At 44.0% G+C, this 27,481-nt stretch overlaps 1 protein-coding gene across 1 annotated transcript; it reads left to right on the top strand.

Annotated features, from left to right (window-relative positions):
* Positions 1–21,169: 21,169 nt before the first annotated feature.
* Positions 21,170–27,481, top strand: LOC125525308 (interleukin enhancer-binding factor 3-B-like). The gene is made up of 2 exons (XM_048690305.1): positions 21,170–23,428; positions 27,397–27,481. Exon 1 carries the CDS (start codon positions 21,322–21,324, stop codon positions 22,633–22,635), a length of 1,314 nt encoding a protein of 437 aa, XP_048546262.1. The 5' UTR covers positions 21,170–21,321; the 3' UTR covers positions 22,636–23,428; positions 27,397–27,481.

The raw sequence follows: 27,481 nt of genomic DNA, 5'->3' as shown, positions 1-27,481 counted from the left end.
TGTTATGTAAGATCCACAAGAAGATATTGCAATCATCACACAAAGTACATGGTATGATCAAACAAGAAAGAAAGCTCCTTATAACCTCCGAAACCTAAGATGACAAAAGTAGTAGAGAGGTGACTTGCTGGTTACTGCAACTGGGCATCTTGTTTTCATAATACTTAGCATCACACTGTGAACCCTCTGGCGCCAAAGCTAACCATAATTTAAAGAACAAATCCTACAGGGTTGGCATTAGGCTCATACACAAAACTTGACCTATAATCACCAATAGTTGGCAAAGCCGATCAACCAAATAAAACATATCTTGAAAGGCTACATCATATGTAAGCAGAATAATAGAAGTTAAGCAGTATTTTTAGAAAACAAAATTATAAGGGGTGGAGGTGCTGGTTGTGACCTGAGCAATCAAATCTCTCCTTGTATATTCTCCAGTACCGTGCCCAACTCCCAATTAAACAACACACAAGTAGAGTTGATGGTTAGCGTATAAAGAAACCAAAGCAATAGGCATGCCACTGTATAATAAGGTGCCGTTAGATGTGAACGACCATGATAAGTAGCTGATTAGGCAGAAGGGTAATACAGAAGGAATCAATTTCAGTTGATTATTATGTACGTGAATAGCAGGTAAGCATTATCTTTGGTAACCAGATTACCTATAAGGGCATTTGTATTCTCTTCGCTGAGAGACAACTGTATACGGCTGTGGCATCACGCAATGGTCCTGAATTAAGCATTCATGTTATTTTTATCTAATACGGGCCGAGCGATTTCATTTACATGTTGCACCATGCATTTAAGGAAAAAATGTCGACATAATTATTTGGCTTTCCTCATGTATGTATAAAGAAATTGTCCACATAATTATTTGGCTTTCCAAATGTATAGATAAAGAAATTGTCCACATAATAACCGGCATCCCTCATTTATGGATAAAGAAATTTTCCACATAATTATTTGGCTTTCCACATGTATGGATAAAGAAATTGTCCACATAATTATTCGGCTTTCCTCATGTATGGATAGAAGAAGATGTTGAGGCTTCACACCCTTCTAGAACAGCATGGTAACACTTTTTGCGCTTTTTTTTGTACAACTCTAAGTAATTTGTCCAACAACAGTAAATATCCTAACTTAGAAACACGTAATCTAAGCAGTCATACACTGTTAAAAGAATGGATGGTAAAAGATAAGATCTAGCAGTGCATCTGAAGTAATTACCTGCTCTAGAAACCATTGGAGATATGAGCTGAGAATTCCTGAAATAAAAAAATGCGGCATCCAGTCTCCAAGATCCGCCCGAATCAATTGAGCATAAGCCAGTATGAACAACACCTGTACAAATTTTTGATTGAGAGGAAATTAGCAGAATGTAATCCTGTGGTGGAAGGAATCATTATATGAATGGGGAGAAATGAAGATTATAGGGGAACCTAGCAGAGCACCATGTTGATGGATGTTTTGTCGCTGGATTGAAAAAGGTTAGGGAAGAAGCATATATACACGGCAGCTGAAGGATGGGAAAGAAAGAGAGGCAGACATCCATTAATCAACGCAGGCGAGAGACAGACATCATCCAACATGAATGCCTGAAGGGAAACTGAAGAGTAATTGTTTGCCTTCAATTCCCGGCGGAACAGTTTCGCTCGACGAACAGCGAGACTTGGCATGAACGTGAATTGGCGTGCGGTCTGGAGGCCTGAATCATTCCAATCCGGCAGAGCTGTACGCCGTATCGCCTGGGCTAGGTCACCATCTTCTCTGACATCTCCAGCGCCTCCTGTTAGCTCGCATTCAGAGAAAAAACAGAGATGATGATGGGTTTGACTGAAAGATGGAGCACTGGGGTTCTGAAATTTTTGTCCGCAAAATGTGTGTACCTGTGTGCCAACCTACCTCTTGTTTTCTAAATCAACGTTGTTGCCCACTAACGCCATCACCAAACCTGGGTTCCCTGTTTGGACATGTGCATATATAAAAATCTAAGCACTGACATACAGATGACTTCCACCGATAAAAGGCAGAGTGTTCTTTGGATCCAACTGAAGCAGTGCGACAAGATGGAAGTACAGAAACATGTTCAGTCATACCTAGTCTCTGAAGCTCGTCAGCCCACCTCTTCTTTGCTCCGATGTAAGAGTCCTGACGCCCACGCAGAAAAAATCAAACAGATTAATGTGAACAGAAAGCAAGCGATCAACTCATCCGGCACATATTCAGAGAAGATCGCTAAACGAAGTACCGAGGAGAAGAGAAGATCTCTCTCACCGTGCTAGTGATGTCGTAGACTACTACGGCGGCGGCGCCGCGGCGGAGCATGGGGACGAGGTTGTGGTAGCGCTACTGGCCGGTCCAACAGTCCAACCCTATACCTGATGGCACACCGCAGTTGGTAGCGCCGCATCCCCGGCAGCCGCTTTGAACGCCTGGGAACGCCGCGTCGGGCGAGCCCGGCTTTAGGACCGTGGCTGCGGGCTCTGCTTGCCGTCTCCGACGGCTGCCACCACGCGAAGGTCGGGCGGAGAGAAGCGCGCCCCACGCGCGCTGGAGAGCGTCGCCGCTGATGAACGGCCGAGAGCCGTCGTCTCTGGTGCTGCCACACCGGAAGACTTTGCGGCTCGCCAGTTGTTGGCCGCCCCTGTCAGCCGGGGCTGAGAGCCACGCTGGCAACCGCCGAGATCTTGCCGAGGACACCGTCTTCGCTTACATGGAAGGAGCGCCACCAGCCTCGCGTTGGAGGGCCGAGGAGCATCACCGGCGTTGCGCCGGAGGGCGCTGCCCCGCATGTAGCCGCCACCGTCCACGCCAGGACTGTAGCGGGAGGCCGCCTCCGTGCAGGGAGGTCGAGGCTACGTGACCACGCGCCAGCAGGTGGCCTGCGCCGCTCTCCAGAGGGAGGTCGTGCTCGCGCCGCATGGTCACGAGCGCTGCGGTGCCGCCGCTTTCCGCTGATGCAGGATCGGGCCATCGGGGGCTGCGGCAGGCTCGGACGTGCGCGTGGCTGTTGCCGCGGCGGGTTCGCGCGGGGTCGCGCAACCGGGCCGTCGTTTTCGGGAACCAAGCCGACGGCCGGGACCTCGTTAGGAAGAGCATCCGCGGCGCTTGGACGCTGGCGATGTTGACAAAGGGTAGCGAATTGAAGAATTCACGGTACCTTTGTCCTTTTGTAAATCGATGGAGATTTCCTTCTCTATCTTTGCTCGTTCTTCCCTTATCGTCTCTTCTATTACCTGTGAAGAATTCCACTAGAAGAGGGGATCGGGAGACTCGCCCGGTTCTCTCGTTTATCCCCTGTATTCCAGTAGGAATCGAAGAGGCAGTTAGAGATCGAGAGATTTGTGGTCGTGGCCATCCACGGCGCGATGCTGCTGCTTGGAAACGCTTCTGCCGGGCTAAGGGCCGCCGCGGTAGCGGGCGCCACCACGCCTGGTTGTAGCCGTCGAACTCGCGGGCGAGCGATGGAACTGTCGCGCCGCCGGAGTCGCTCGGCCGGGAGCGTGCTGATAACGTATTTCGAGTAGAACGAGAGACAAGGCAAAGTGATTCAAGTATACTCTTTAGTCATGATGGAGTACATATTTATACAATGGGAAAAGACACGAGTTGTGGGAGGCGTCTGTTCGGAGAGACGCGAGGAACCGCCATGTCGGTTGTCAAACTGGCAACCGTACGTGGGGGATTAATGCAGGGATTAATCTTTAATCAAGTAATTGATTAAATCCTAACAGAATAAATCTTTAATCTTTAACCGTAACATGTAACATAGCTTCTTGCCGGGTGTGCGCCCCCCGCCATGGCCTTGAATTGCCTCCTCCTTCACTTTTGCGGGTTGGTCCGCGCTAAGCCGCCGCAATGGATTTGACACGCTGCCGCCCTCGTCAAAACGCCTGCGCCTCCGTGAGCCGCCCCGCTGAACGGCCCGTCTCAGTTAACACCTAGGACATTGTGGTTCAAGCCACCAGCAGCTCGGCCTTGCGTTGCCCGGTCTCGCCTTGATATGGACCATGAGTTCATCATAACAAACTACAAAAGGGAATGACACTGTTCATTTACCAGTGTTTCCTTCTACGTATTTGGAGAAGCAGCAGGTTGAGGACTACCAGCGTTTTCTTCCCATTACCACATCGTTCTTGGGGGTTCTGTATGATTATGGAAGGGTTTACTTTCAGCATATTGAATGGGATATTGAATAGCACTTCCATCCCTGAAACAATGCAAGCTTGAAGACTTGGTTGACTACCAGCGGTCAATGATTGTGGTCTGGAGCCGTTAAAGGAATGAAGGAGGATCAAGTTATCAGTCCAGCCACTTACCACAGCAAACTAAACCATCATTGTTTCCGGTTCACTGTACCTACCGGTTCATCTCTATAGTCGCCTCGTTATCACAATTGGCTTGACATCCCAGTATTGAACAGTAAGACTCCAAAAAGGAAGGGATTGTTGATCGTGGGAGTACCATGTTTACACTGTATGGGCTACAACATTACCAGATTATCCAAGGACGGTATATACGGATTATTGGTCATCCGAACAAAATAGGTGATATTTATCCAAGTTTGTTTTATTAGCACATATTGTTTTTGTCAAAAAATGGTTTATCTTTGCCTTGGTTTGCAATATTGTTTATGCAGGACAATTATTCACTGCAAGAATGATCGTTATGTCATGGATATAAAGCTCGCACCGATATTATCAAGCGCCAGCATCCAACCATACCACATTGTTCAACAAATGTGTGTGCAAACCGCCGCTTCTGTGGCTCAGTCTACAACAACAACACCGCGGCCGGCTCACCCGTCTGCGTCGGTTTACAACACCACAGATAAGTCATCCGTCCGTCCCTGCGGCCGACTCATCTGTCCGTGCCACCTCTAATGCTACGGCCGTCTTTACTGTCCGCCCTGTGGTCCGGTCTATTCCAACAATTCTGGAGGCAAATTATCATATATGGTCTGCCGCTGTCTATACTGGATGACCCAATGGGCAGGCGCACAAGTCACCGCCACTACAGTTTGGTTAACTTCAAACAGCCAGTTGGAAGGAACCATTGGCCAAGTTGCTGACACGGCTCATACGGGATCATTTATAACCCGCCGCAGTCATCTCAACCTTCTATGGGTTCACATCTCGCTATCAACACCAATGATATACACCCTATGGTATGGTCAAATATGAAGAATCTCAAGCCAACTCCTCGAGTCGCCTTGAGACTCAGAGGCTATGATGAGACGACTCAGTAAATGATTGACGGTTTAAAGTAAAGCAAGTCAAAGACCCCGGGTCATTGGAGGAAGATAACCCTGTCCCGGAGGCCACAACCATATTGGTGAAAAGTTAAAAGGCCGTCAGAAACTTTCCGGCTTAAAAAGAAGGATTCCGGTTCAAAATCCGGCTCAAGGGAAATCTGTTATCTCCCACAAAGCTCTGAAGCTCTCAATATCTGGTTTAAAATTCCGGCTCAAGAAGAATTTATCTCTTGCAAAGTTCGAATTCTCAGAAAAAGATTAAAGGTTGCCAAAGAGAACTTGCTGCTATGATGCACGATTCAAACATGGGTATCCTGCCTTATGGGCTTATCTTGGTCACTTGGGGGCTTCCTGCTCATCGAGCATAGCTGTGAATATCCCTTTTGATCGGCTCAACGCCATATTTGTCAGTATGTCACTTGGGGGCTTCCTGTTCAAACATAGGCGTATTCGACCAAAGAGAACATAGCGTTACTACCCTCTTGACCAGGTTTGTTCAAACATAGGCGTATTCAACCAAAGAGAACATAACCTTTCCGGGTCATCCTACCTGTAACCAGCTACTTCAACTCCATCAGGTAATCCTGATTGACCTGCCGAACTCTTAACGATCAGTCTTTATGGCGTATTCGACCAAGATCTGATCTCGTTAAGGTTAAAATGCCGGTTTGTTATGTGAGAGCACGGCTTACAGATAGTCAGGATAGATCCAGGCTTCATAATCCGCTTTCCTTGAAACTTGGATAAATCGGCCTGTGATGCACGATGCTACTCTGACCCCGCGTACTCCTAATAAGTCTATCTTTAAATAAGAACTGAACTTATCTGGGTTAAAATGTCGATTGGGTAATGTGAGTGCCGGCTCAACTTGCGGCGCTGCTGGTAGAACCGGCGTCCCCAGGCGAGGAAGAGGGCCGTCATGCTTCCGCCCTCCCTTCACGCATGTTGTTTTCTCTGCAGGTATCGTTCGATTTCGTCGCCATCCGTCACACACCCAGATGCTCTCAGATCCGTTAATCTCTTCTGGGGAAAAGAGAAGAAAGCGTGAAGGTTGACCTCTAATATTTGAACATATGGCTTTTGGTCAAATGATCTTCTGTATGTCTTTCACGCAGGAAAAGCTGAGGCCGACCACTCTTCACTTCAACTGCAGCATCCATGGATCCTGGATAGATTAGCATGTTTCCTGGTGATTCCTTTTGCTCCTTCCTTTTACGTGCATCAAGTACATCTTAGGCTCTTCTCTCCATATTTTGTTATTTCTGGCATAGTATATTGGGCAAATATGCAAAAGCCCTTCGGATGAAACAAATCGTGCACTGTAAAGTGATTGCCCACCTGCCAGGCTGCCACCACAGACCTAATTATGGACAACAACATAGAGACAGGCTTGCTACCACTTCACAAACATATATAGAGAAGAACAACCAGGTTAGATATAAATATGCAGCTTCCTTGAAAGATTCCTAAGAAATATCGTTATGTTAGGTGCAGCAAATGAACCACATTAATTGTCAGTTTCCGACCAATCAAAATATCAGAATCAGCTGTTTCAGTGGAGTAATCAAAAATCGTTTTAGTCCAGTACACGGAGCCTATTTCAGCAATAAAACAAGTGAAAATACTTGCAGGGCTACAAAGCTTGCACACGCAGTTTCGTTGGATTCCACTGTTGGCATTTTTACAATGGATTCAGGGCATGTAAGTGCATATGGGATATAAAATTTGGTACTATAATGTGTGCGTTCAAATCATATATCTCCTTTCAATGTGTTAACAATCTGCTTCATGATAATTTTCCAAGAGATGAACTCAAATGCTCATTATCTCTCCTGACATAAAGTGACACCCCTTGGTAGCGGGTTACTTGTCACCATCAGCTTTCTTCGTAGTACAGTTTGGGTATATGGTAATAATAACTTGCCCTGTGCTATTACGCAAATAAATAATTCCTGATTTTACATTGGTTATGCTGTCTTTGTTGCCACCTCGATTTGAGAGATGCATCGTCACAAATTGACATTAATATTTTTTCATACAAATTTGCACTCCTCCAGCTCCACATTTATTGTCACTTTTGTCGGTTTTGCAGTCCATTTACTTCTAAACATGGGAATCTCAAGACGGAACGAATGTGAGTATGGCAGGTTGCGTCCGAACTTTGTATGATAGAGGATTGAATGGTATTGTCCAGTTCTGCTCTACGCACGGACGGCTTAATGTGATGTGCTGTGCTAAAGAATTTGTCATGTGTATAACATTATTCCTCTCAAAATTCACGTCTTTGGTTTATACCGTAATATGACAGCTGCCTCAAACAAACCATGCAAGAGTTTGTGAGTTTATGCTATTTGACTACAAATCTTACATGAATGCCAGCTATTTCAACATCAAGGTTAGCTACTCTCCTTCTTGTAACATGAATTCTTATTGCAAAATTTACATCTATGTCCAGAAATTTATTGTTCATTCATTTTGGTTATCTTCAAGTCTGCTGCGAACAAACATAAAATTCTGATTGTATTTTTTTTATCATGAATTCAATGCTGAAATATACTTATTGTATGTGATGACCTCTATGGTAGTTCAGTCTACTCATGGAGTCATGGTAAATATTTTACCATAAGCTTCAGCAGCTCATTTTGGTGATCTTCCAACCTGCTCCGAACAAACATAAAATTCTAATTATCTTTTATCATGAATTAAATACTGAAAGATACTTATTGTATGTGATAACCCTGTGTGGTAGTTAAGTCTACTCATGGAGTCATGGTAAATATTTTACCATAAGCTTCAGAAGCTACCCTAATTTTGACCATTATTTATGTTTTCATATATTCCTTGGCCCCACTGGTGTAAGACTGAAATTTTGGTAATAAGCAATAAATCAGTGTACACAAGAATTGACCGAACAACTGAATGTGTGTAGTATGCTAATTTGAGTCATTTCCAGGTTATGTGTATGATAGTAAATTGTAATGCAATTCTCGGCGATGTGTTGTTAGATGTGGTGCTGGAAATTTGCAAATATGTAAATACTAAATTTCCTCTCTGTCTTTAAGATTGTCTATTGCAGAATATGTGGTCAAATCGTCATCCCCATTCTATTCAGAAGTTTGCTGATGTAAGGCAGGCTAGAGTTTACGTAGTCTTGTTGATTTCCCTATTTCTGAAATAACAATGGTAATTTCAACTTAGTCAACAACATGTCACAAGTAGCACTTAGATGGTGTAGCAATACTTGCTCAAAGAGCCATATTGGAAAGCCACATTTTCAAGTGACAAACACACATATGGAAGGAAGACAAGCACAAATAAGGAAGGAACAAAAGATCCACAGACTCTGTAGACATGTTTTGAAGGTACAATCACAGGTTACGGAAGTAGTGCTATGGGTGGTTGCAAAATCCATGTGATGTACGTGTTGATGAAAGCTTTTCAATCTTCTTGCTCTATATGTCTAATCATATGCTGGCAAATTGATAGATGTTCGCTAGATTAACATTTTTATCTGTGCCTGCCTATGTATGTGCAAAAATGCTGATAGTGTGGAAATGTCAGAACAGGAGCTTGATATGAGATAATCATCTCTCATACTATAGTTCATTTATGAGAATGTAAATTTGGCTTTTTTTACTTTGTTCCTGTCGACATATGCTATCTCATAAGCATGCCGAAAAAATCTGGCTTCAACAAAAATAGAATTATCTCCCAACTTAGCAATCAATTTTCTATATATTTGGAAAACTTCCGGTCCATATATCATCAAAATGGACGGGCGCAGCAACGCGCGCCTTTAATGATCTAGTCGACTCCTCCCTCACGACCCTCAAAATAGAGGCCGTCGTACAGGCAGACCCTCACGACCGTCGTCCGTGCGTCTGCCCACCAGTCGCCCCGACTGGGGGGCCTCGCGCGATGCGATGGCCCATCGAGGCCGTCGTCCGCGTACCGGCCTCGCCCGTCCATCTACGCCGGCCGTCACCGCCTTGCTCCGACCGGAACAACTGCATCGCCCCGAACCAGGTGCTTCGCGCCGTGCGACGACCAATCATAGCCGTTGTTCGCGTGCCGGCCCGCCCATCGATCCACGTCACCCGCCTCCACCGCGTCTGCACGGCGGCCCGTCGGTCTACCTCGCCGGCCTCGTCCTCGGCTGCATCGGGACGGCTGTGTCAAGCTCGTCGGATGGCTCAACTCAGGCGCCGCTGCTCCGTTGGTCGCTCGGGCCTCGCTGCCCGGGCGCCAGCGCCGCTTTGGCAGCCCGGGCACTTCTCCGCATGACGTCCCACGCCATTCGTCGTCGCCGGCCTCATCCCGGACTCCGCCTCCACCGAGCGGCGTCCCTAACCTCGCGCGCGGTCGGCTTGATAACCCGCTCGCCCCCGCGATCCATCCCATCTACGCCGCGCGACCAACCTGGTCCATTGGTTGTGCGCGCCTCCGTCGATCAAGCAACGGGCTGCCGCTGTGTTGCTCCGTCGGGCCGCAACGCCGCCGCCCCGTGGTTCTCCTCGCGGCTGCATTGACTCGTGCACGCCGCTGCATCGCCCCTACGGGTCGTAGTGCCGCGATACGCGGTCCCAGCCGCCGCCCCGAGGCCGTCCCCACGGTTGCACTGACCCGACTCCGGCATCCATTATGTATTTTCAAATCGTCCAGACACACATGTTTGTGTAATAAGTAGTGGAACACCATGGGGATTTTATTCAGAATCAAAGATTACTCTTAATTGAACATACACAATACATTTTGTGAACTCGCTTTTAAGGTACATGATGCAACTTTCCTGGTTCACCATCTATAATTGAAAAAAAAAGATCAGAATATTCCTTTTTTGACATTACAGTGATAGCAGATTATCTGGTTGAAGAATATATGTATGTATGTAAAGGGTGGATAGTTTGACTGTTTTAGTTGTTTCTCCATACTTGTGATTAGTTTCATCTGATCCAAATTCTTGCCTTCAAGTTGGCCTATGATATGCTATGACTGATGTAGAAATTAACCATGCTCTGCTCTGTGTGTATCAGTTCTCTTGGTAGGAATTAAGCAGCCTTACATAACCACTTCAATGTCGCTGGTACCATATTTAACCATGCTCTATCCATTCTGATTTGCATGTATGTGCAAGTTCTTTTTTCCATGAAGTAGCAAGAGCTGCTATTTTATTGGCAATATGAGGAAATGACTCATATGAGAAAAATAGAGCTGGAAAATACAGGGACAGCGATCATGTATAAAAATCATAGATGTGAACTTACATAGAATTATATATATGTACTCTAAAGAACGTGCATGTATCATTTGTTGTCGATTGTCTGTAATTTTCATTTGACTTTCTCGTACAGAAACCGATGTATCACATATCTATATCAATCGGGTGCATCTTCTCAATCTGGTGAGGGTGACCGTGTTAACAAAGATTATACTGCTTGCTCAAATGTGAAATGTCATGTTCTCCACACAAGTATATTATTTTTTCTCCCTTTTTATATTTAGTGATTATAGTGTTTCCCCCTGATTTTATATTAGACTTTTTTTATCACAGCCATTGTACATGAATAGTGTACTACTGAGACAATTGATTAATTCTACTGCACCATGATTCTATGAGGTGTCTACTATCATTATATACATGGTCATAAAGGTGTGCACTTTGAGCATAATCAGACCTCACTTCACACAACAATTATGTGTGTTGCCTGTCATTTATGTGGAAATGTGTCAATAGACCATGGCATGATCACTGAGATTAGAGGGTGAGAGTTTCCAAAGTTACTACTTTAACTGGTGTTCATATGCTTTAACATTATGGCGATACATGGTTTAAAATCAATGTGAGAAATATTTTCTCATGTATAATATTTAGGTATGAGAAGTTACAGATATCGCATAATTTCTATTGATAATGCCGACAATGAGCCCAAAATTCTTGTGATATTTTATCTTGATAGAAATTTCATATTATACGCATTTTGTGAAAGTAAACATTGGGTGGTGTATATATACCCTATAAGAGCATGTTTTTTTTGCCACAATGACAACGTGCATTTGCACGTGCTCGATTACTAGTTACAAAAAACAATCTTCAAAAACACATTTGAAAAAAAAATAAAAAAGTATTAAAAAAGGTTGAACAAGTATTAGAAAATGTTGAATAAGTATTAAAAATTTTGAATAGGCATTCAAAATGTTGAATGGGTATATGAAAAATGTTGAACAAGAATTCAAATAATGTTGAACAAGTATTAGAAAATGTTGAATAAGTATTAAAATTTTTGAATAGGCATTCAAAATGTTGAATGGGTATATGAAAAATGTTGAACAAGAATTCAAATAATGTCGCATGAATGACCTGAAACTTTACGGAGACTATTTTTGGAAATAATAAAAAAATCCAGGCAAAAGATCAATACCAGGGGGGCCACACCCTAGCCATGAGGGTGGGGGCGCGCCTGCCCCCCTGGGCGCGCCCCTTACCTCGTGGGCCCCCTGGAGCTCCTCCGACCTCAACTCCAACTCTATATATTAACTTTCGGGGAGAAAAAAATAAGGGAGGAAGATTCATCGCGTTTTATGATACGGAGCCGCCGCCAAGCCCAAAAACTCTCGGGAGGGCTGATCTGGAGTTCGTTCGGGGCTCCGGAGAGGGGAATCCGTCGCCATTGTCATCATCAACCATCCTCCATCACCAATTTCATGATGTCACCGTCGTGCGTGAGTAATTCCATCGTAGGCTTGTGATAACCCACAAGTATAGGGGATCGCAACAGCTTTCGAGGGTAGAGTATTCAACACAAATTTATTGATTCGACACAAGGGGAGCCAAAGAATATTCTCAAGTATTAGCAGCTGAGTTGTCAATTCAACCACACCCGGAAACTTAGTATCTGCAGCAAAGTGTTTAGCAGCAAAGTAATATGATAGTGGTGGTAATGGTAACAAAAGAGTAATGAAAGCAAAGTAATATTTTTGGTATTATGTAGTGATTGTAACAATAGCAACGGGAAAGTAAATAAGCGTAAACCAGTATATGGAAAGCTCGTAGGCATTGGATCAGTGATGGATAATTATGCCGGATGTGGTTCATCATGTAACAGTCATAACATAGGGTGACATAGAACTAGCTCCAATTCATCAATGTAATGTAGGCATGTATTCCGAATATAGTCATACGTGCTTATGGAAAAGAACTTGCATGACATCTTTTGTCCTACCCTCCCGTGGAAGCGGGGTCCTAATGGAAATTAAGGGATATTAAGGTATCCTTTTAATAGAGAACCGGAACAAAGCATTAGCACATAGTGAATACATGAACTCCTCAAACTACGGTCATCACCGGTAAGTATCCCAATTATTGTCACTTCGGGGTTAATGGATCATAACACATAATAGGTTACTATAGACTTGCAAGATAGGATCAAGAACTCTCATATATTGATGAAAACATAATAGGTTGAGATCTGAAATCATGGCACTCGGGCCCTAGTGACAAGCATTAAGCATAACAAAGTCATAGCAACATCAATCTCAGACATAGTGGATATTAGGGATCAAACCCTAACAAAACTAACTCGATTACATGGTAAATCTCATCCAACCCATCACCGTCCAGCAAGCCTACGATGAAATTACTCACGCACGACGGTGAGCATCATGAAATTGGTGATGGAGGATGGTTGATGATGACGACAGCGACGAATCCCCCTCCCCGGAGCCCCGAACGGACTCCAGATCAGCCCGCCCAAGAGGTTTTAGGGCTTGGCGGCGGCTCCGTATCGTAAAACGCGATGAAATCTTCTCTTCTATTTTTTTCTCCCCGAAAGCAAATATATAGAGTTGGAGTTGGAGTCGGGAGGTCTCCAGGGGGTCACGAGGTAGGGGGCGCCCCCCACCCTCGTGGACAGGGTGTGGGCCTCCTGGTCTTCATCTTTGGCGAGGATTTTTTATTATGTATTGTAAGATATTATATGGAGTTTCAGGTCATTCCGGGAACTTTTGTTTTCTGCACATAAAACAACATCATGGCAGTTCTGCTGAAAACAACGTCAGTCCCGGTTAGTTCCATTCAAATGATACAAGTTAGAGTCCAAAACAAGGGCAAAAGTGTTTGGAAAAGTAGATACGACGGAGACGTATCAACTCCCCCAAGCTTAAACCCTTACTTGTCCTCAAGCAATTCAGTTGACAAACTAAAAGAAATAAAGAAAAACTTTTACAAACTCTATTTGGTCTTGTTGTTATAAATATGTCAAGCTAGCATTCAAGTTTTCAGCAAAGATTATAACTAACCACATTTTCAATAATTCTCAGGTCTCATGATTACCCATATCAATAGCATAATCAACTAGCAAGCCATAATAATAAATCTCGGATGACAACACTTTCTCAAAACAATCATAATATGATATAACAAGATGGTATCTTGCTAGCCCTTTCTGAGACCGCAAAACATAAATGCAGAGCACCTTTAAAGATCAAGGACTGACTAGACATTGTAATTCATGGTAAAAGAGATCCAATCATAGTCACACCCAATATAAATTAACAGTGATGAATGCAAATGACAGCTGCGCTCTCCAGCTAGTGCTTTTAATAAGAGGGTGATGACTCAACATAAAAGTAAATAGATAGGCCCTTCGCAGAGGGAAGCAGGGATTTGTAGAGGTGCCAGAGCTCAGTTTTGAAATAGAGGTGAATAATATTTTGAGCGGTATACTTTCATTGTCAACATAACAACCAAGAGATGGCGATATCTTCCATGCTACACACATTATAGGCGGTTCCCAAACAGAATGGTAAAGTTTATACTCCCCCTCCACCAACAAACATCAATCCATGGCTTGCTCAAAACAACGAGTGCCTCCAACTAACAACAGTCCCAGGGGGAGTTTTGTTTTGCAATTATTTTGATTTAGTTTGCATAAAGCATGGGACTGGGCATCCCGGTGACCAGCCATTTTCTCGTGAGTGAGGAGCGGAGTCCACTCCTCTCGAGAATAACCCGCCTAGCGTGGAAGATACAGACAGCCCTAGTTGATACATGAGCTATTCGAGCATACAAAACAGGATTATTATTTGAAGGTTTAGAGTTTGGCACATACAAATTTACTTGGAACGGCAGGTAGATACCGCATATAGGAAGGTATAGTGGACTCATCTGGAATAACTTTGGGGTTTAAGGGATTGGATGCACAAGCAGTATTCCCGCTTAGTACAGGTGAAGGCTAGCAAAATACTGGGAATCAACCAACTAGAGAGCGACAACAGCCATGTATATGCATTAAAATTAATAAACATTGGATGCAAGCATGAGTAGGATATAATCCACCATGAACATAAATATCGTGAAGGCTATGTTGATTTGTTTCAACTACATGCGTGAACATGTGCCAAGTCAAGTCACTTAAATCATTCAAAGGAGGATACCACCCCATCATACCACATCAGAACCATCTCAATAGCATGTTGGCATGCAAGGTGAACCATTATAACTCATCGCTAATCAAGCATGGCACAAACAACTATGATCTCTAATTGTCATTGCAAACATGTTTATTCATAACAAGCTGAATTAAGAATGATGAACTCATCATATTTACAAAAACAAAAGAGGTCGAGTTCATACCAGCTTTTCTCATCTCAGTCAGTCCATCATATATCATCATAATTGCCTTTCACTTGCACGACCGAACGATGTGAATAATAATAAGAATGCACGTGCATTGGACTAAGATGGAATCTGCGAGCGTTCAATAAACAGGAGAAGACAAAGCAATATGGGCTCTTGGTTAAATCAACAATAAAGCATATAAGAGCCACTTCAACAATTTAATCATGGTCTTCTCCTACTGACCACCAAAGAAAAGGAAAGAAATAAAACTATTTACACGGGAAAGCTCCCAACAAGCAAAAGAAGAACAGGAAATATTTTTGGGTTTTCTTTTTAATTATTACTATAGCAAGAAAAGTAAACTACTACTATTTTTTTGGTTTTTCTTAAGGTTTATCAAACACACAAGAAGAAAGCATAAAAGGAACTAAACTAGCATGGATGATACAATGAAAAAGTATGAACCCCGACATCTAGCAATGAGTGTGTGTGTGAACATAAATGTAATGTCGGTGAGAAATACGTACTCCCCAAGCTTAGGCTTCTGTCCTAAGTTGGTCTATGGCCACGGCTGGCCTGGCTGATATCCATAATAATAGTTGTTGGGGTCGTACTATGATGCAGCGGCTATCGCCTCCTGAGCTGCAGTGTGGCGACGAGCGGCCTCCGCCCTCCTCTCGTACTCATCTGCCTCCTCTCTAGTAATAGTATATCCTCCTCTTGCCTGATAATCAAAGAAAGCAGGAGTAGGGAGAGTAATATGGACAGCACGACGTCTGTCAAAGATTAGTCGGTACTGGAGAGGTGATTCATTCCTCTTGACAAAATGGTGGCGAACCATAGCATTAAAATCTAGATAGGCAGGAGGTAATTCAATATCATCTTCGCGTACATCTATACCAAGAAAATTAGCTACGCGAGTTGCATAAATTCCACCAAATAAATCTCCATTAAGTCTATTAAGATGCAACCTACGTGCAACAATGGCTCCCAAATTATATGATTTGTCTCTTAACACAGCACTCCTAAGAATATGAGGTCAGGGACACACACCTGACATGCCTCATCTTTACCATTTATGCATCTACCTATGAAGAGAGCAAAATAATGTATAGCAGGAAAGTGGATGCTCCCTATGGTAGCTCGTGTAATATCTCTAGATTCTCCCACAGTTATATTAGCAAGAAAATCTCTAAATTCAGATTTGCGAGGATCCCTTATACTACCCCATTGTGGAAGTTTGCATGCAGTTGTAAAATCCTCTAAGTCCATGGTATAAGATTTATCATAAAGATCAAACAGGACAATTGGAGAATTACGTGAAGTGGAAAATTCAAACCTCCTCACATAGGAACTAGTGAGGTTATGATACTGACTGCACTTCTCTTCCTCGAAGCTCACAAGATCAGCATTACGCAAATATGCGTTGAATTCTTCTTTTATTCCCGCTCGATCCATAAAATTTCCAGAAGGCCACTCACAAGGACGCACTGGAGCATCCCTTGGTGGCTCTTCGTCAACATCACGCATTGCAAGCCTGGATCCTTGCTTCTTTGAAGAACCACCTTGGAACATCTTCCTAAGCATTTTTTCTTCCTCTGAAAAATTCTGAAATTTTTTAGTAACTTCAAAATAAAAGTAAACCAAACTCAATAATATTGATAGCAACCACTCCTACAAGTGCCTAGAGCCTATATCATGCATCAAAACTACTTTTGACCATATAAATTTGACATGCAAGCTCAAGAACAGGGTCACCTAAGCAGCAAAAAATTGCAATGAATAAAGCACTAGAACAAAAACTAATTGGACCAATGGAGGAGTCACATACCAAGGAACAATCTCCCCAAGCAGTTTTGTGAGAGGTGCTTTGAGCAAGGAGATCGAAAATGGCAGCAAAGAGGGCTGGAACTCGTGCTTGAGTTGGTTTTTCGTGTTTGTGGGAGCAAGAAGAAGAGGATGGGTGCAGGAATAAGTGGAGGAGGGCCACCGTGGGCCCACGAGGCAGGGGGCGCGCCTAGGGGGGTAGGGCGCGCCCTCCACCCTCGTGACCAGGTGGCAGCTCCCCCGCGGTAATTTTGCACCATAAATCCTCAAATATTCCCGAAAAAATCATATTAAATTGGCATGTCATTCTGAGGACTTTTATTTTCGGGACATTTTTATATTGCATGGATAAATCAGGAAACAGACAGAAAAATACTATTTTTACTTTATTTCAACTAAAAAACAAAAAGTATAGAGAGGGTACAGAAGGTTGTGCTTCTAGTTTCATCCATCTCATGCTTATCAAAAGGAATCCACTAACAAGGTTGATCAAGTCTTGTTAACAAACTCATTCCGATTAACATGAAACCAGAGAAATTTTGAATAACACTAGGTTACCTCAACGGGGGTATGCACATCCCCAATAATAAGTATATCATATTTCTTCTTGACAGTAGGAAGAGGAAATTCAAAACCCCCAAATATAATCGATGGAATTTTTCCGATAGAATTGATACTATGAACTTGAGGTTGTTTCCTCGGAAAGTGTACTGTATGCTCATTACCATTAACATGAAAAGTGACATTGCTTTTGTTGCAATCAATAACAGCCCCTGCAGTATTAAGAAAATGTCTTCCAAGAATAATAGACATACTATCATCCTCGGGAATATCAAGAATAACAAAGTCCATTAAAATAGTAACATTTGCAACCACAACAGGCACATCCTTACAAATACCGACAGGTATAGCAGTTGATTTATCAGCCATTTGCAAAGATATTTCAGTAGGTGTCAACTTATTCAAGTCAAGTCTATAATATAAAGAGAGAGGCATAACACTAACACCGGCTCCAAGATCACATAAAGCAGTTTTAACATAGTTTCTTTTAATGGAGTATGGTATAGTAGGTACTCCTGGATCTCCAAGTTTCTTTGGTATTCCACCCTTAAAAGTATAATTAGCAAGCATGGTGGAAATTTCAGCTTCTGGTATCTTTCTTTCATTTGTAACAATATGTTTCATGTACTTAGCATAAGGATTCATTTTGAGCATATCAGTCAATCACATACGCAAAAAGATAGGTCTAATCATTTCAGCAAAGCGCTCAAAATCCTCATCATCCTTTTTCTTGGATGGTTTGGGAGGAAAAGGCATGGGTTTCTGAACCCAAGGCTCTCTTTCTTTACCATGTTTCCTAGCAACAAAGTCTTTCTTATCATAACGTTGATTCTTTGATTGTGGGTTATCAAGATCAACAGCAGGTTCAATTTCTACATCATTATCATTACTAGGTTGAGCATCATTATGAACATCATCATTAACATTTTCATTAGGTTCATGTTCATTGCCAGATTGTGTTTCAGCATCAGACATAGAGATATCATTTGGATTATCAGATGGTTCAACACTAGGTTCACTAGAAGTTTGCATAGTTCTATCATTTTTCTTTTTCTTCTTTTTAGAAGAACTAGGTGCATCAATATTATTTCTCTGAGAATCTTGCTCAATTCTCTTAGGGTGGCCATCAGGATACAAAGGTTCCTGAGTCATTCCAAACGCGCCCGAACCCAACTAGCCTCCATCGGCCACGGCGGCCAGGCCGCGCCTCTCCTTCCACCGGTCACGAGATCCGCCGATATCAACTCCGTCCTCCAGCGCTGGGTGCCCAGGATCAACATGCCTCCTCCTGATGTGAGTTTCGCCTGATATCTTTCTCTGCTGTTGGTACTTGGTAGGGATGAAAGTGAAGCGTATTTGCCTGAATTGACGTGCCAATTTTCTGTGCAATGGTTGCAGCAGAAGTCACAAAAAAAGAGATCACGGTGATGGTGGTGGCAATGGGTGCCTACTTCCTCCGATGATGTCCCCATCACCTGGGTTTCAATATGAGTTCCATCCTCTACAAGTAGGTCTGTGTCTCTTCCCCTTCCGTGCATCCCCTGATTTTTTATTGATTCACCTACTTGATCCGGTCTCGTGTTGGTGGAAGGGGAGATGAGAGGATGAGCACCAGAGGGTCACAGGATTGGATGACAGAGTCAAACTAGGAGAAAGCAGAGGCTTGAAATCTATTCTTCCTCGAGGAACAGCACCCCTTGCAGGACCTGGACCTTGAGGGGCTCCGCTCACGGCAACCTATCAGTTTGCCGGCTGCAGCCCGGTTCTTTCCTGGCCTCTCACGCCTCCATTCTCCTGGGCCGTTCGATCATGTTTTCTGATTTTCATCTACCATCGAGTCCTCGTTTGAGTCGAAGCTATAACGTCTTGGGCCGGCTGTCCGTTAAACCGCTACTCCGGTAGAAAAATTGAAGGTTTCTGGTTAACTGGGCCATCTACGCAGCCCGTTTAGCCTCGTGCCCTCGGAAAAAGATACCTCAGCCACTCGCCGCAGAGAAAAAGAAGGAGAAATTGCTCGCTCCCCTCCCGACCTCTCCTCTCCATCGTGACATGGAAGAAAACGGAAATCGACACATCGCCTCTCCAATCTCCATCGCCATTCGCATCCCCTCCGTTTCATCTTTTTTCTCGCGATCTTTGGGGTGAGACCCTAGACATACTTTTGCGGCGGCGCCGCCCTTGCAATGCGCGTCCGCGCCACCGCAGTAGCCATGTCCGGCGAGGAGCCCAATCTCGGCAATTGCATTGCCTGCATCAAGTACCTGAAGTCGCAGGAGCCATCGCAGACCGGGTTGAGGCGCTGAAGAGGGGCCGCCCCTGGTCATCGTGCACCTCTCCCGATCCCTCTCCTTTCGTGAGCCCTAGGTGGCGGAGTTCGTCGCTGTATGAGGGGATCGATGGGAAGTAATCACTCTTCACGGCGGATGATGTGCGCCCCTCGCCGGTGGGGATTATTGGATAGTTTCCTCTCTGTTTCCATCCTTCGCTGCCTCGGTACAGGTACGTTATTATGTACCACAAATCTTTCATGGTTTCGATGATTTTAAGGTCTGGTCTCCCAGTTTTCCTTGGAATTTCTTAGAAAGAATCGGGATGCGTACCACGAATCCGATGTATTGTTGATTATGTTTATTCTTGGGTTCACGAGAATAAGGTTGGGAACATAATCTTTGACTTTCTCATGAAGGAAATTGAAGCGTTAGCTGGTTGATATGGATCCACCATGCGAAGAGCTTCTCCTGATGTGGCGGCCATGTGTGATTATCGATTACACATCATGTTTTGTCGCCCAATATGACTGGTTTCAATCCTTTATTCTTTGTTTTTTCTACAACCCTAGGTTCACAACTCTTGCTCATCTGTTCCTTCCGGCTGGGCGTCCTTAGCGCAAACAGGAATCAACAATGATGATATGGTTAGCTCGGCCACCAGGTAGTTGCATTAGTTAAATCAAGTGCTTCACAAAATCCCTGTAAGAAGATGGTGCTTCGCAAAATTCAAGTTTGTCTTTCTGATGCACTTGCAGTGATACTATTTTTTTGTCACCCTATAGTCCTATACTACAGAAGTGCAGCAAAAGCATCCATCTACTCAAGGTGTAATACAAGAAGATTTAAGATGCTTGCACTGCTAATTTATTATGCATATTGTGGTCAAAGTTTGTTTCTCTGAACTCCTTATATTTTTTTCAAATAAACTACAAAGGAAGGTGATGTTATACCAGTACGCGAGGCGTCTGCCATTATCTCCCTCCCCCGCACCTTGACTCCGTAGCACACCTCTACAATGCGCTGGATTGGATAGGCTCGACGCGGATCCCGCTCCTCCGGTCGCTGGGATCGACCGGATGGACTCGGCTTGACCTGGATCCCGCTCCTCCGGTCGCTGCGATCGACTGGATGACTCGATCCCATCCCTGACCTCAGGTTAACCGACGCACCCCGACGGTCTTCACTGGATGGAACCGGCTGCCCCTCTCAGAGGCTTGATTCCGGAGTGGAATCGATGCGGTCCCGTTCCCCTCGGCCTTGATCGGGACTCGATGAGGGTTCGCGAGCATTTTTTTAGCCATTGGGTTCGCGAGTAAATGGAGCTGACGCGGTCGCTCGTAGGCCTCCCTCCTTTCAATGGGCTGCCGGCTCGCCAAAGGCCTAATGCATCAGAGGAGTCTGTTTCGGCCGATGGAGTAGCAGCCCACAGGACAGCTGGCCCAGTTTACACAGATTGCGAAACAGACTGCCTTAAACACGAAATCTGACGGCCAAAAACTCCCAGATCAATAAAACGGACGACCAAAAACCCAAATCGTTGTGAGGGCAGGCATTAGGTGCGGTTATACTGTCCTTAATTTGGGGAGACGTCGAAGACGGTTTCATGGAAGACGCCTCCTCGCCTGGTGGAACTACTTCGTCCGCTGTGGGGCAAACCAGCACCCGATAGGGTTTCATACAGTGGGGGGTGGCGTCAACTGCCGGGTCGAATCTCGGCGGCGGCGGCGGTGGAGTGGCCTGTGGTTGGTGGGGGGAGTTCCAACTTCTCCTTCGACGACTACTTGTCGCAGTCCATGGCTGGGCGAGGCGACTGGAGGGGGCCGCGGCTGAGCAGCGTAGGCGCGGGGCGCGGGGCTTGGACCGGGCGCGGCGATGCCGTTGGTGGCGGCGGCGGCGGAGGATGGCGCGGCCCGCCACCGCAGCGCCCACAGGCGCGACCTCCACAGCCTGCACCTTACCAGGGCGGGGGATTCGGTGCCGCCAATGGAGGGCTCATGGCCGGGCAGTCAGGTCAGGGCGGCTACCTAGCTGGTCAGGCAAGTTTTGGTGCGGGCGGTTCAGGCCAGGGCATGCAAGGAGGATACGTTGCCGGGCAGCAGTACTATGCTCTGCCTCCAATGCGGGCTGCAGGTAATCCCCAAATGCCTACCAATCTGAACTATGGCTATGATCAATTTGGGGAGCAGGGTGGTAGTTTTGCTGGTTGTTATCAACAGACTGGAAATGCTAGTGTGGACTACATTCAAAGTCAGGGTCAATTCTTTGCTGGTCCTAGTAAATCTCAAATTGCTGGTGTTGGTAATTCAAGCAAGCCTGGTGCTAGTGATGCTGCTGCTGCTACAGAACAAAAGGCCCAAATGGTATGCTACAGATGCGAAATCGCTGGCCATGCTGTTAAAGGATGCACTACTTCTCTCTGGTGTGTTAATTGCGCGAAAAAGGATGCTCATCTGTCCAAGAAATGTGCCCTCCTGTATCAGCCCAAACCTGTGGCGAGTCTGATTGGTAGCGCTGCTGATGGACTGCAAATGTTCTCTGCTAGGTCTGGGAAAAAACCTGACCAAGATAAAGCTAAGCAGGCTATTGCTATTGTCTCTGTAAAAGGTGAATCACTTACTGCCTTGCAACTAGTCAATTCTCTCAGCATGATGTTCCAGTGGGGATGGGAATGGCAAGCAAAGCCATATCTTAAGGACAACTTCCTGGTGAAATTTACATCAATGCAAAAAATCGATGAAATGAAGGGATACCACTACTTTGGACTGATTGGTACTAAAGCAACAATCAAAGTTGACAGGTGGACGAATTCCTCAATTGCATCTTACAAGCTCTATGTCTGCTGGGTTAGAATTGATGGAGTGCCTGAACCACTTGAACACTACCAAGGCTTCTGTGAGGCTGGTTCTTTGATAGGGAATGTTCTCGAACTGGACATGGAGCTGTATAGACTGTGTGGGGTGGTGAGAGCAAAAATCGGAGTTATGGATCCCAGGAAAATTCCAGCTAGTGCTCCCCTGAATGAAAGTGGCTTGGTATATAACATTTTCTTTGAGCTAGAGGATATTGTGGAGGAGGGAGGCCCATTGGAGGGGGGGTGTTTTGGTTAGTTACCCCAGGCCTTCGGCTCCTACACAACAAACTACTGATAAGAGACCTAGGGACAGAAATGAAAAGGATGAGCTGATATGCAGTAAATCTCCAAGGAATGATAGTGGTGCTGTTGGTATCGGAGGTAATGTGACAGCTGAGAATCTTGATGAGGTTATATCCAGTCAATACGAGTTAGATAAGAGCTTGCTAGCTGAAAGGGAAGTGAGACAAAAACTGCTAGACAAGAAGCATCTGACTGACAAGGTGGGATCTAGTGTAGAGCAGATTAATGCAGACTTTGCTAAGGACGCTGACATGATGGAGAACTTTATAGAAAGGGAAGGTAGCCAGCAAGATGATGAGTATGATTGCACTCAGGATCCTGAAGATTTTGCTAGAAGGCTCGGGATTAGCACTCAGAGAATTAAAGAGATGGAGGCTGAAGCGGAAGAGGAGTTGTTGGCTGAGGAAAACTGCAACCTAAGGCATGACAAGGAGAACCTAACACCTACCGTGGTTAAAACAGCATTGCTATTTCACCTCCTGGAAGAGCTGTTGCGACGAAACAGACCTCCTTCTCTAACAAGGTACAAGGGGTGGTGTTGAGTCCTTTGCAAGATCTTGGGGCAGCTGATATTACCAAGCAACAGAAGTTGAGGGAAGCTGAAGCTAGGGTCCAAAAGGCTAAAGAAAAGGCAGCTCTAGATGAGGCGGCGAGGAGAAGAAGTGACAGGAACAAACACAAAGAGGAGGTGCAGACTATGGATAAAGCTACTGATATGGCAAGGAGGAAGAATCTGGAGACCCCAGGTATGGCTCCTACAGATTTAAATACTGCTCCCAATATACCTACTGTTTTAAATACAGTACCTATTTTTATTTCGCACATTACGCAATGCATTGGTGTTAGCTTAGGCAAAACTCCTGAGGGAATAGATAGCACTATTTCGATGATCAAGAGCTTAGAAAAAACTAGGAGTGATTTATTTCTAGCAAATATGAGAAAGAAGAATAATGTGGAAGATAGTGATGAAGAGTCAAAACTGGGAAGTTTTGACCCTGATACCATTAGGAACCTTGTATCTGACTCAGAATGTGAATCTGAGGACGATGAAGAACTTAGAGACGAATTAATTCTTTTATCATCGTTATATAAATCCAAACTAAAGCAGACTTGCACTGGAGGGGTCAGCGTCAAGCCAAAGGTCAAGTGTGGTGCAACAAAAAGATAATCTGTTTCTATGGCTGGTGTTTTTTGGAATGCTAGGGGTTTAGGTGAACCTGAAAAAAGAAGATTTCTTAAAGAATCATTTTTGAGCATGCTTTGGAGTTCATTTGTATTCAGGAGACTAAGAAAACTGATTTTTCAGATCCTTGGTTAGCTAGTATCGGTGGCAGATTTACTTTCGTTTGGCTTTGGCAACCCTCTGTAGGAGCCTCGGGTGGGCTCCTCATGGGTGTCAGGGAGGACCTGTTTGAGGTCGACACGTGCACTGCTAGTAGGTTTTTTACCAGTATGATCGTTATGGATAAGAGATCGGGTTTCAAGTGGACTTTGATCAATGTGTACGGGGCTGCTCATACCAAAGACAAGAAGGACTTCCTGATCGATTTTGTCCATATGTTAGGTCATAATAAATTGTCCCTTGTTATTGGTGGTGATTTCAATATCATTAGGAGGATCAATGAGAGAAGTAAAGCTAAAAAACTCCCTATTTGGACTTTTTACTTTAATTCCATCATTGAACACTGGGGGTTAAAAGAGTTAGAGCTCTCAGGGAGGAGCTTTACTTGGTCTAATAACCAGGACGACCCCTTGTATGTAAAACTAGATAGGATTCTTGTTAGCCCATCTTGGGAACAACATTTTCCTTTAGTTACGGTCAGGATACTCGTTAGAGGTGTCTCTGATCATGCTGCTCTTTTGGTACATACTGGAGTTGTAAATGCTGTAGTTATTAGGCCTTTTAAATTTGAGCTTTGCTGGCTTGTCAGAGATGAGTTGCCGGCCGTTGTTTCTAGAATTTGGAACTCTATCGCTCCTAACAAAAACAGCATGGAGTGGTGGCAGGCTGTTATGAGAAAATTAAGAAGCGGGCTCAAGGGTTGGAACCTTAATGTTGCGGGTAGTTACAGGAGAAAGAAGAGTTTTATTATTAACGCTTTAGATGTACTTGATAAGAAGTGTGAGCTTGCTGGTGTATCAGCAGCTGACTATGTGCAAAGAAATAGTTTGCAGAATGATTTGAATAAAATTCTTAGAGAGGAAGAGATAAAATGGTATCAACGCTCGAAGGAGATGGATATCAAAGAAGGGGATAGCAACACTAAGTATTTTATGATTAAGGCTAGTGGGCGGAAGCGCAAGAGTAAAATCTTTCGACTTATCCAGGATGAAGGGATCATCCAGGGGGATGACAACTTGCTCAAATATGCAACTAATTTCTATAAGGACTTATTTGGTCATGTAGATTTACCCCCTATATCTCTGTGTATCCCTCTTGATGATGTTTTGTCAGAAGAGGATAAGGTTGAGCTCAGTTGCAAATTTACTATGGATGAAGTTAAAAATGCGTTATTTTCTATGAAGCGCAACAGAGCGGCTGGATCGGACGGCTTTCCTGCCGAGTTCTTTCAATTTTTCTGGAATCTCATTTGTAACGATCTCCTTAGGCTTTTTCATGACTTTTATGAGGGCAAGATTAACATTTCAAGGCTTAACTATGGTGTAGTCACTTTGCTTGCTAAGGGGCAGGGGGCTGATAGGATTCAAATGTACCGTCCCATTTGCATGCTGAATGTACCTTTTAAATTTTTTACAAAAGTTCTTAACAATAGAGCCATGAAAACTGCTGATTAAACAATTTCTAAAGCGCAATCTGCATTTATAAAGGGTCGCTACATCCTGGACAATGTGCTTATGCTTCATGAAACTATCCACTCTTTACATAGAAATAAATGTTCTGTTGTGCTTTTTAAGGTTGATTTTGAAAAAGCTAACGATAAAATTAACTGGAGTTTCATGCTTGATGTCCTAAAAATGAAAGGCTTCCCTGAACGTTTTGTCCAGTGGACAAAAGATGTCGTTAGTAATGGAAAGGTTGCCATCACTATTAATGATGTTATTGGCCCGTATTTTGTTACCAGGAAGGGTTTGAGGCAAGGGGATCCGTTTTACCCCTTGCTTTTCAATTTGGCGGCTGATGTTCTTGCTACCCTGGTGCAAAGGGCGCAAAAACAAGGATTTATCAAGGGAGTGTTGCCTAGGTTGTATTCAGGAGGTCTAAATATTTTGCAATATGCGGATGATACTATTTTCTGTTTTGAAGATGACCTTGAGGGGGCTAGGAACCTCAAGATAATTCTATGTGTTTTTGAGCATTTGACCGGTCTGAAGATTAATTTTTTAAAAAGTGAAATTTTCTGTTTCGGTGAAGCTTTGGAGAAACAAGCTGACTACGCCGGCATTTTTACTTGTGCTATTGGGGGCTTCCCTTTTAAGTATTTAGGTCTTCCCCTGCATTATAAAAAGCTTTGTAATGCTGACTGGAAACCAGCGGAAGAAAAAGTAGAGAAAGGAGCTGCATCGTGGCAGGGGGCTCTTTTATCTATGGGTGGTAGGCTTATCCGTACTGAAACTTGCTTGAGTAACGTCATTAGTCATTTACTTAACTTTTTCCGTCTACCAAAGGGAGTAGGCAAAAGAATCGACTTCTTTCGAGCTCGGGTGCTTTGGCAAGAGAAAGAGGGGGTTAGGAAGTTTCATTTAGTTAACTGGCTTGATGTCTGTCAACCTAGAGACCAAGGGGGGTTGGGTGTTACTAATCTGGATATCAAGAATATTAGTCTTTTGTGTAAATGGCTCTGGAAACTTGAGAATGAAGATGGGGATTGGCAGGAGATGATTAGAGCAAAGTATTTGAAGAGGAAAACTTTGTCTCAATGTGAGTCATCTTCTGCCAACTCTCATTTCTGGAATGGTATCATGAGTGTTAAAGATATCTTTTACAAATGTTGTCAGAGAATTGTTGGAGATGGGTGTAAAACTAGATTTTGGGAAGATGCTTGGATCCACAACAAGCCTCTCTGTCAACTTTTTCCTCGCTTGTACAAACTTACTTTCCATCAAAACATCACGGTTGCTAAAGCATTTGAACAAGATTTTAACTGCATTAGATTTAGGAGATGTTTATATGGGGAGACATTGGATATGTGGAATAAACTTCTAGATATGTGCAGTCAGGTTGTTCTGAGTGAGGAACCTGACAAAGTCAAATGGCTTTTGACCAGCTCTGGCCAATTCTCTGTTAAATCTCTTTATCAATATATTATTGCTAGGAGAGTAGTGTTCCCTTTTAAGCTTCTGTGGAAACTGAAGGTACCTTTGAAAATTAAGGCTTTTATTTGGTTAGTTATCAAAGGGAGGATCCTGACCAAGGACAATTTGTGTAAAAAAGGCTGGAAAGGCACCAACAAATGTGAATTTTGTGATGCCAATGAATGTATTGACCATCTGTTTTTCACTTGCTCTTTTGCTCGGTTTCGGGAGTGCTTTGGGAAATCCCCAAACACCCTTGTCATTCTTTGAATTTTGCCAGAATTGGCTTCCTAAGTATACTGGGAAAGATAGAGTGGTTATAAATATTGGTACGGCTGCTTTATTATGGTCGATCTGGAAAACAAGAAATAAATCTTCCTTTCAAAGTTCTTTACCTAAAGATCCTACTGATATTATCTTCTCCTTATGTTCTGTGTTGGATTCGTGGGGTGTGCTATAGAAAAGAGGAGTGCAAAAAACTCTTAAGGAAGTGACCAAGAGGTTGGCCCAGATAGCGAGGGACGTCTTCAAACGTGCTTACGGCT

This window comes from Triticum urartu, chromosome 7, assembly GCF_003073215.2.
Source record: "Triticum urartu cultivar G1812 chromosome 7, Tu2.1, whole genome shotgun sequence".
NCBI lineage: Eukaryota > Viridiplantae > Streptophyta > Magnoliopsida > Poales > Poaceae > Triticum > Triticum urartu.
The sequence above is the reverse complement of the archived record's forward strand: the minus strand, read 5'-3'. Positions and strand labels throughout refer to the sequence as shown.

Coding starts and splice junctions, on each gene's coding strand:
- LOC125525308 (XM_048690305.1), top strand. CDS start 21,322: ATGGCTGGGCGAGGCGACTGGAGGGGGCCGCGGCTGAGCAGCGTAGGC.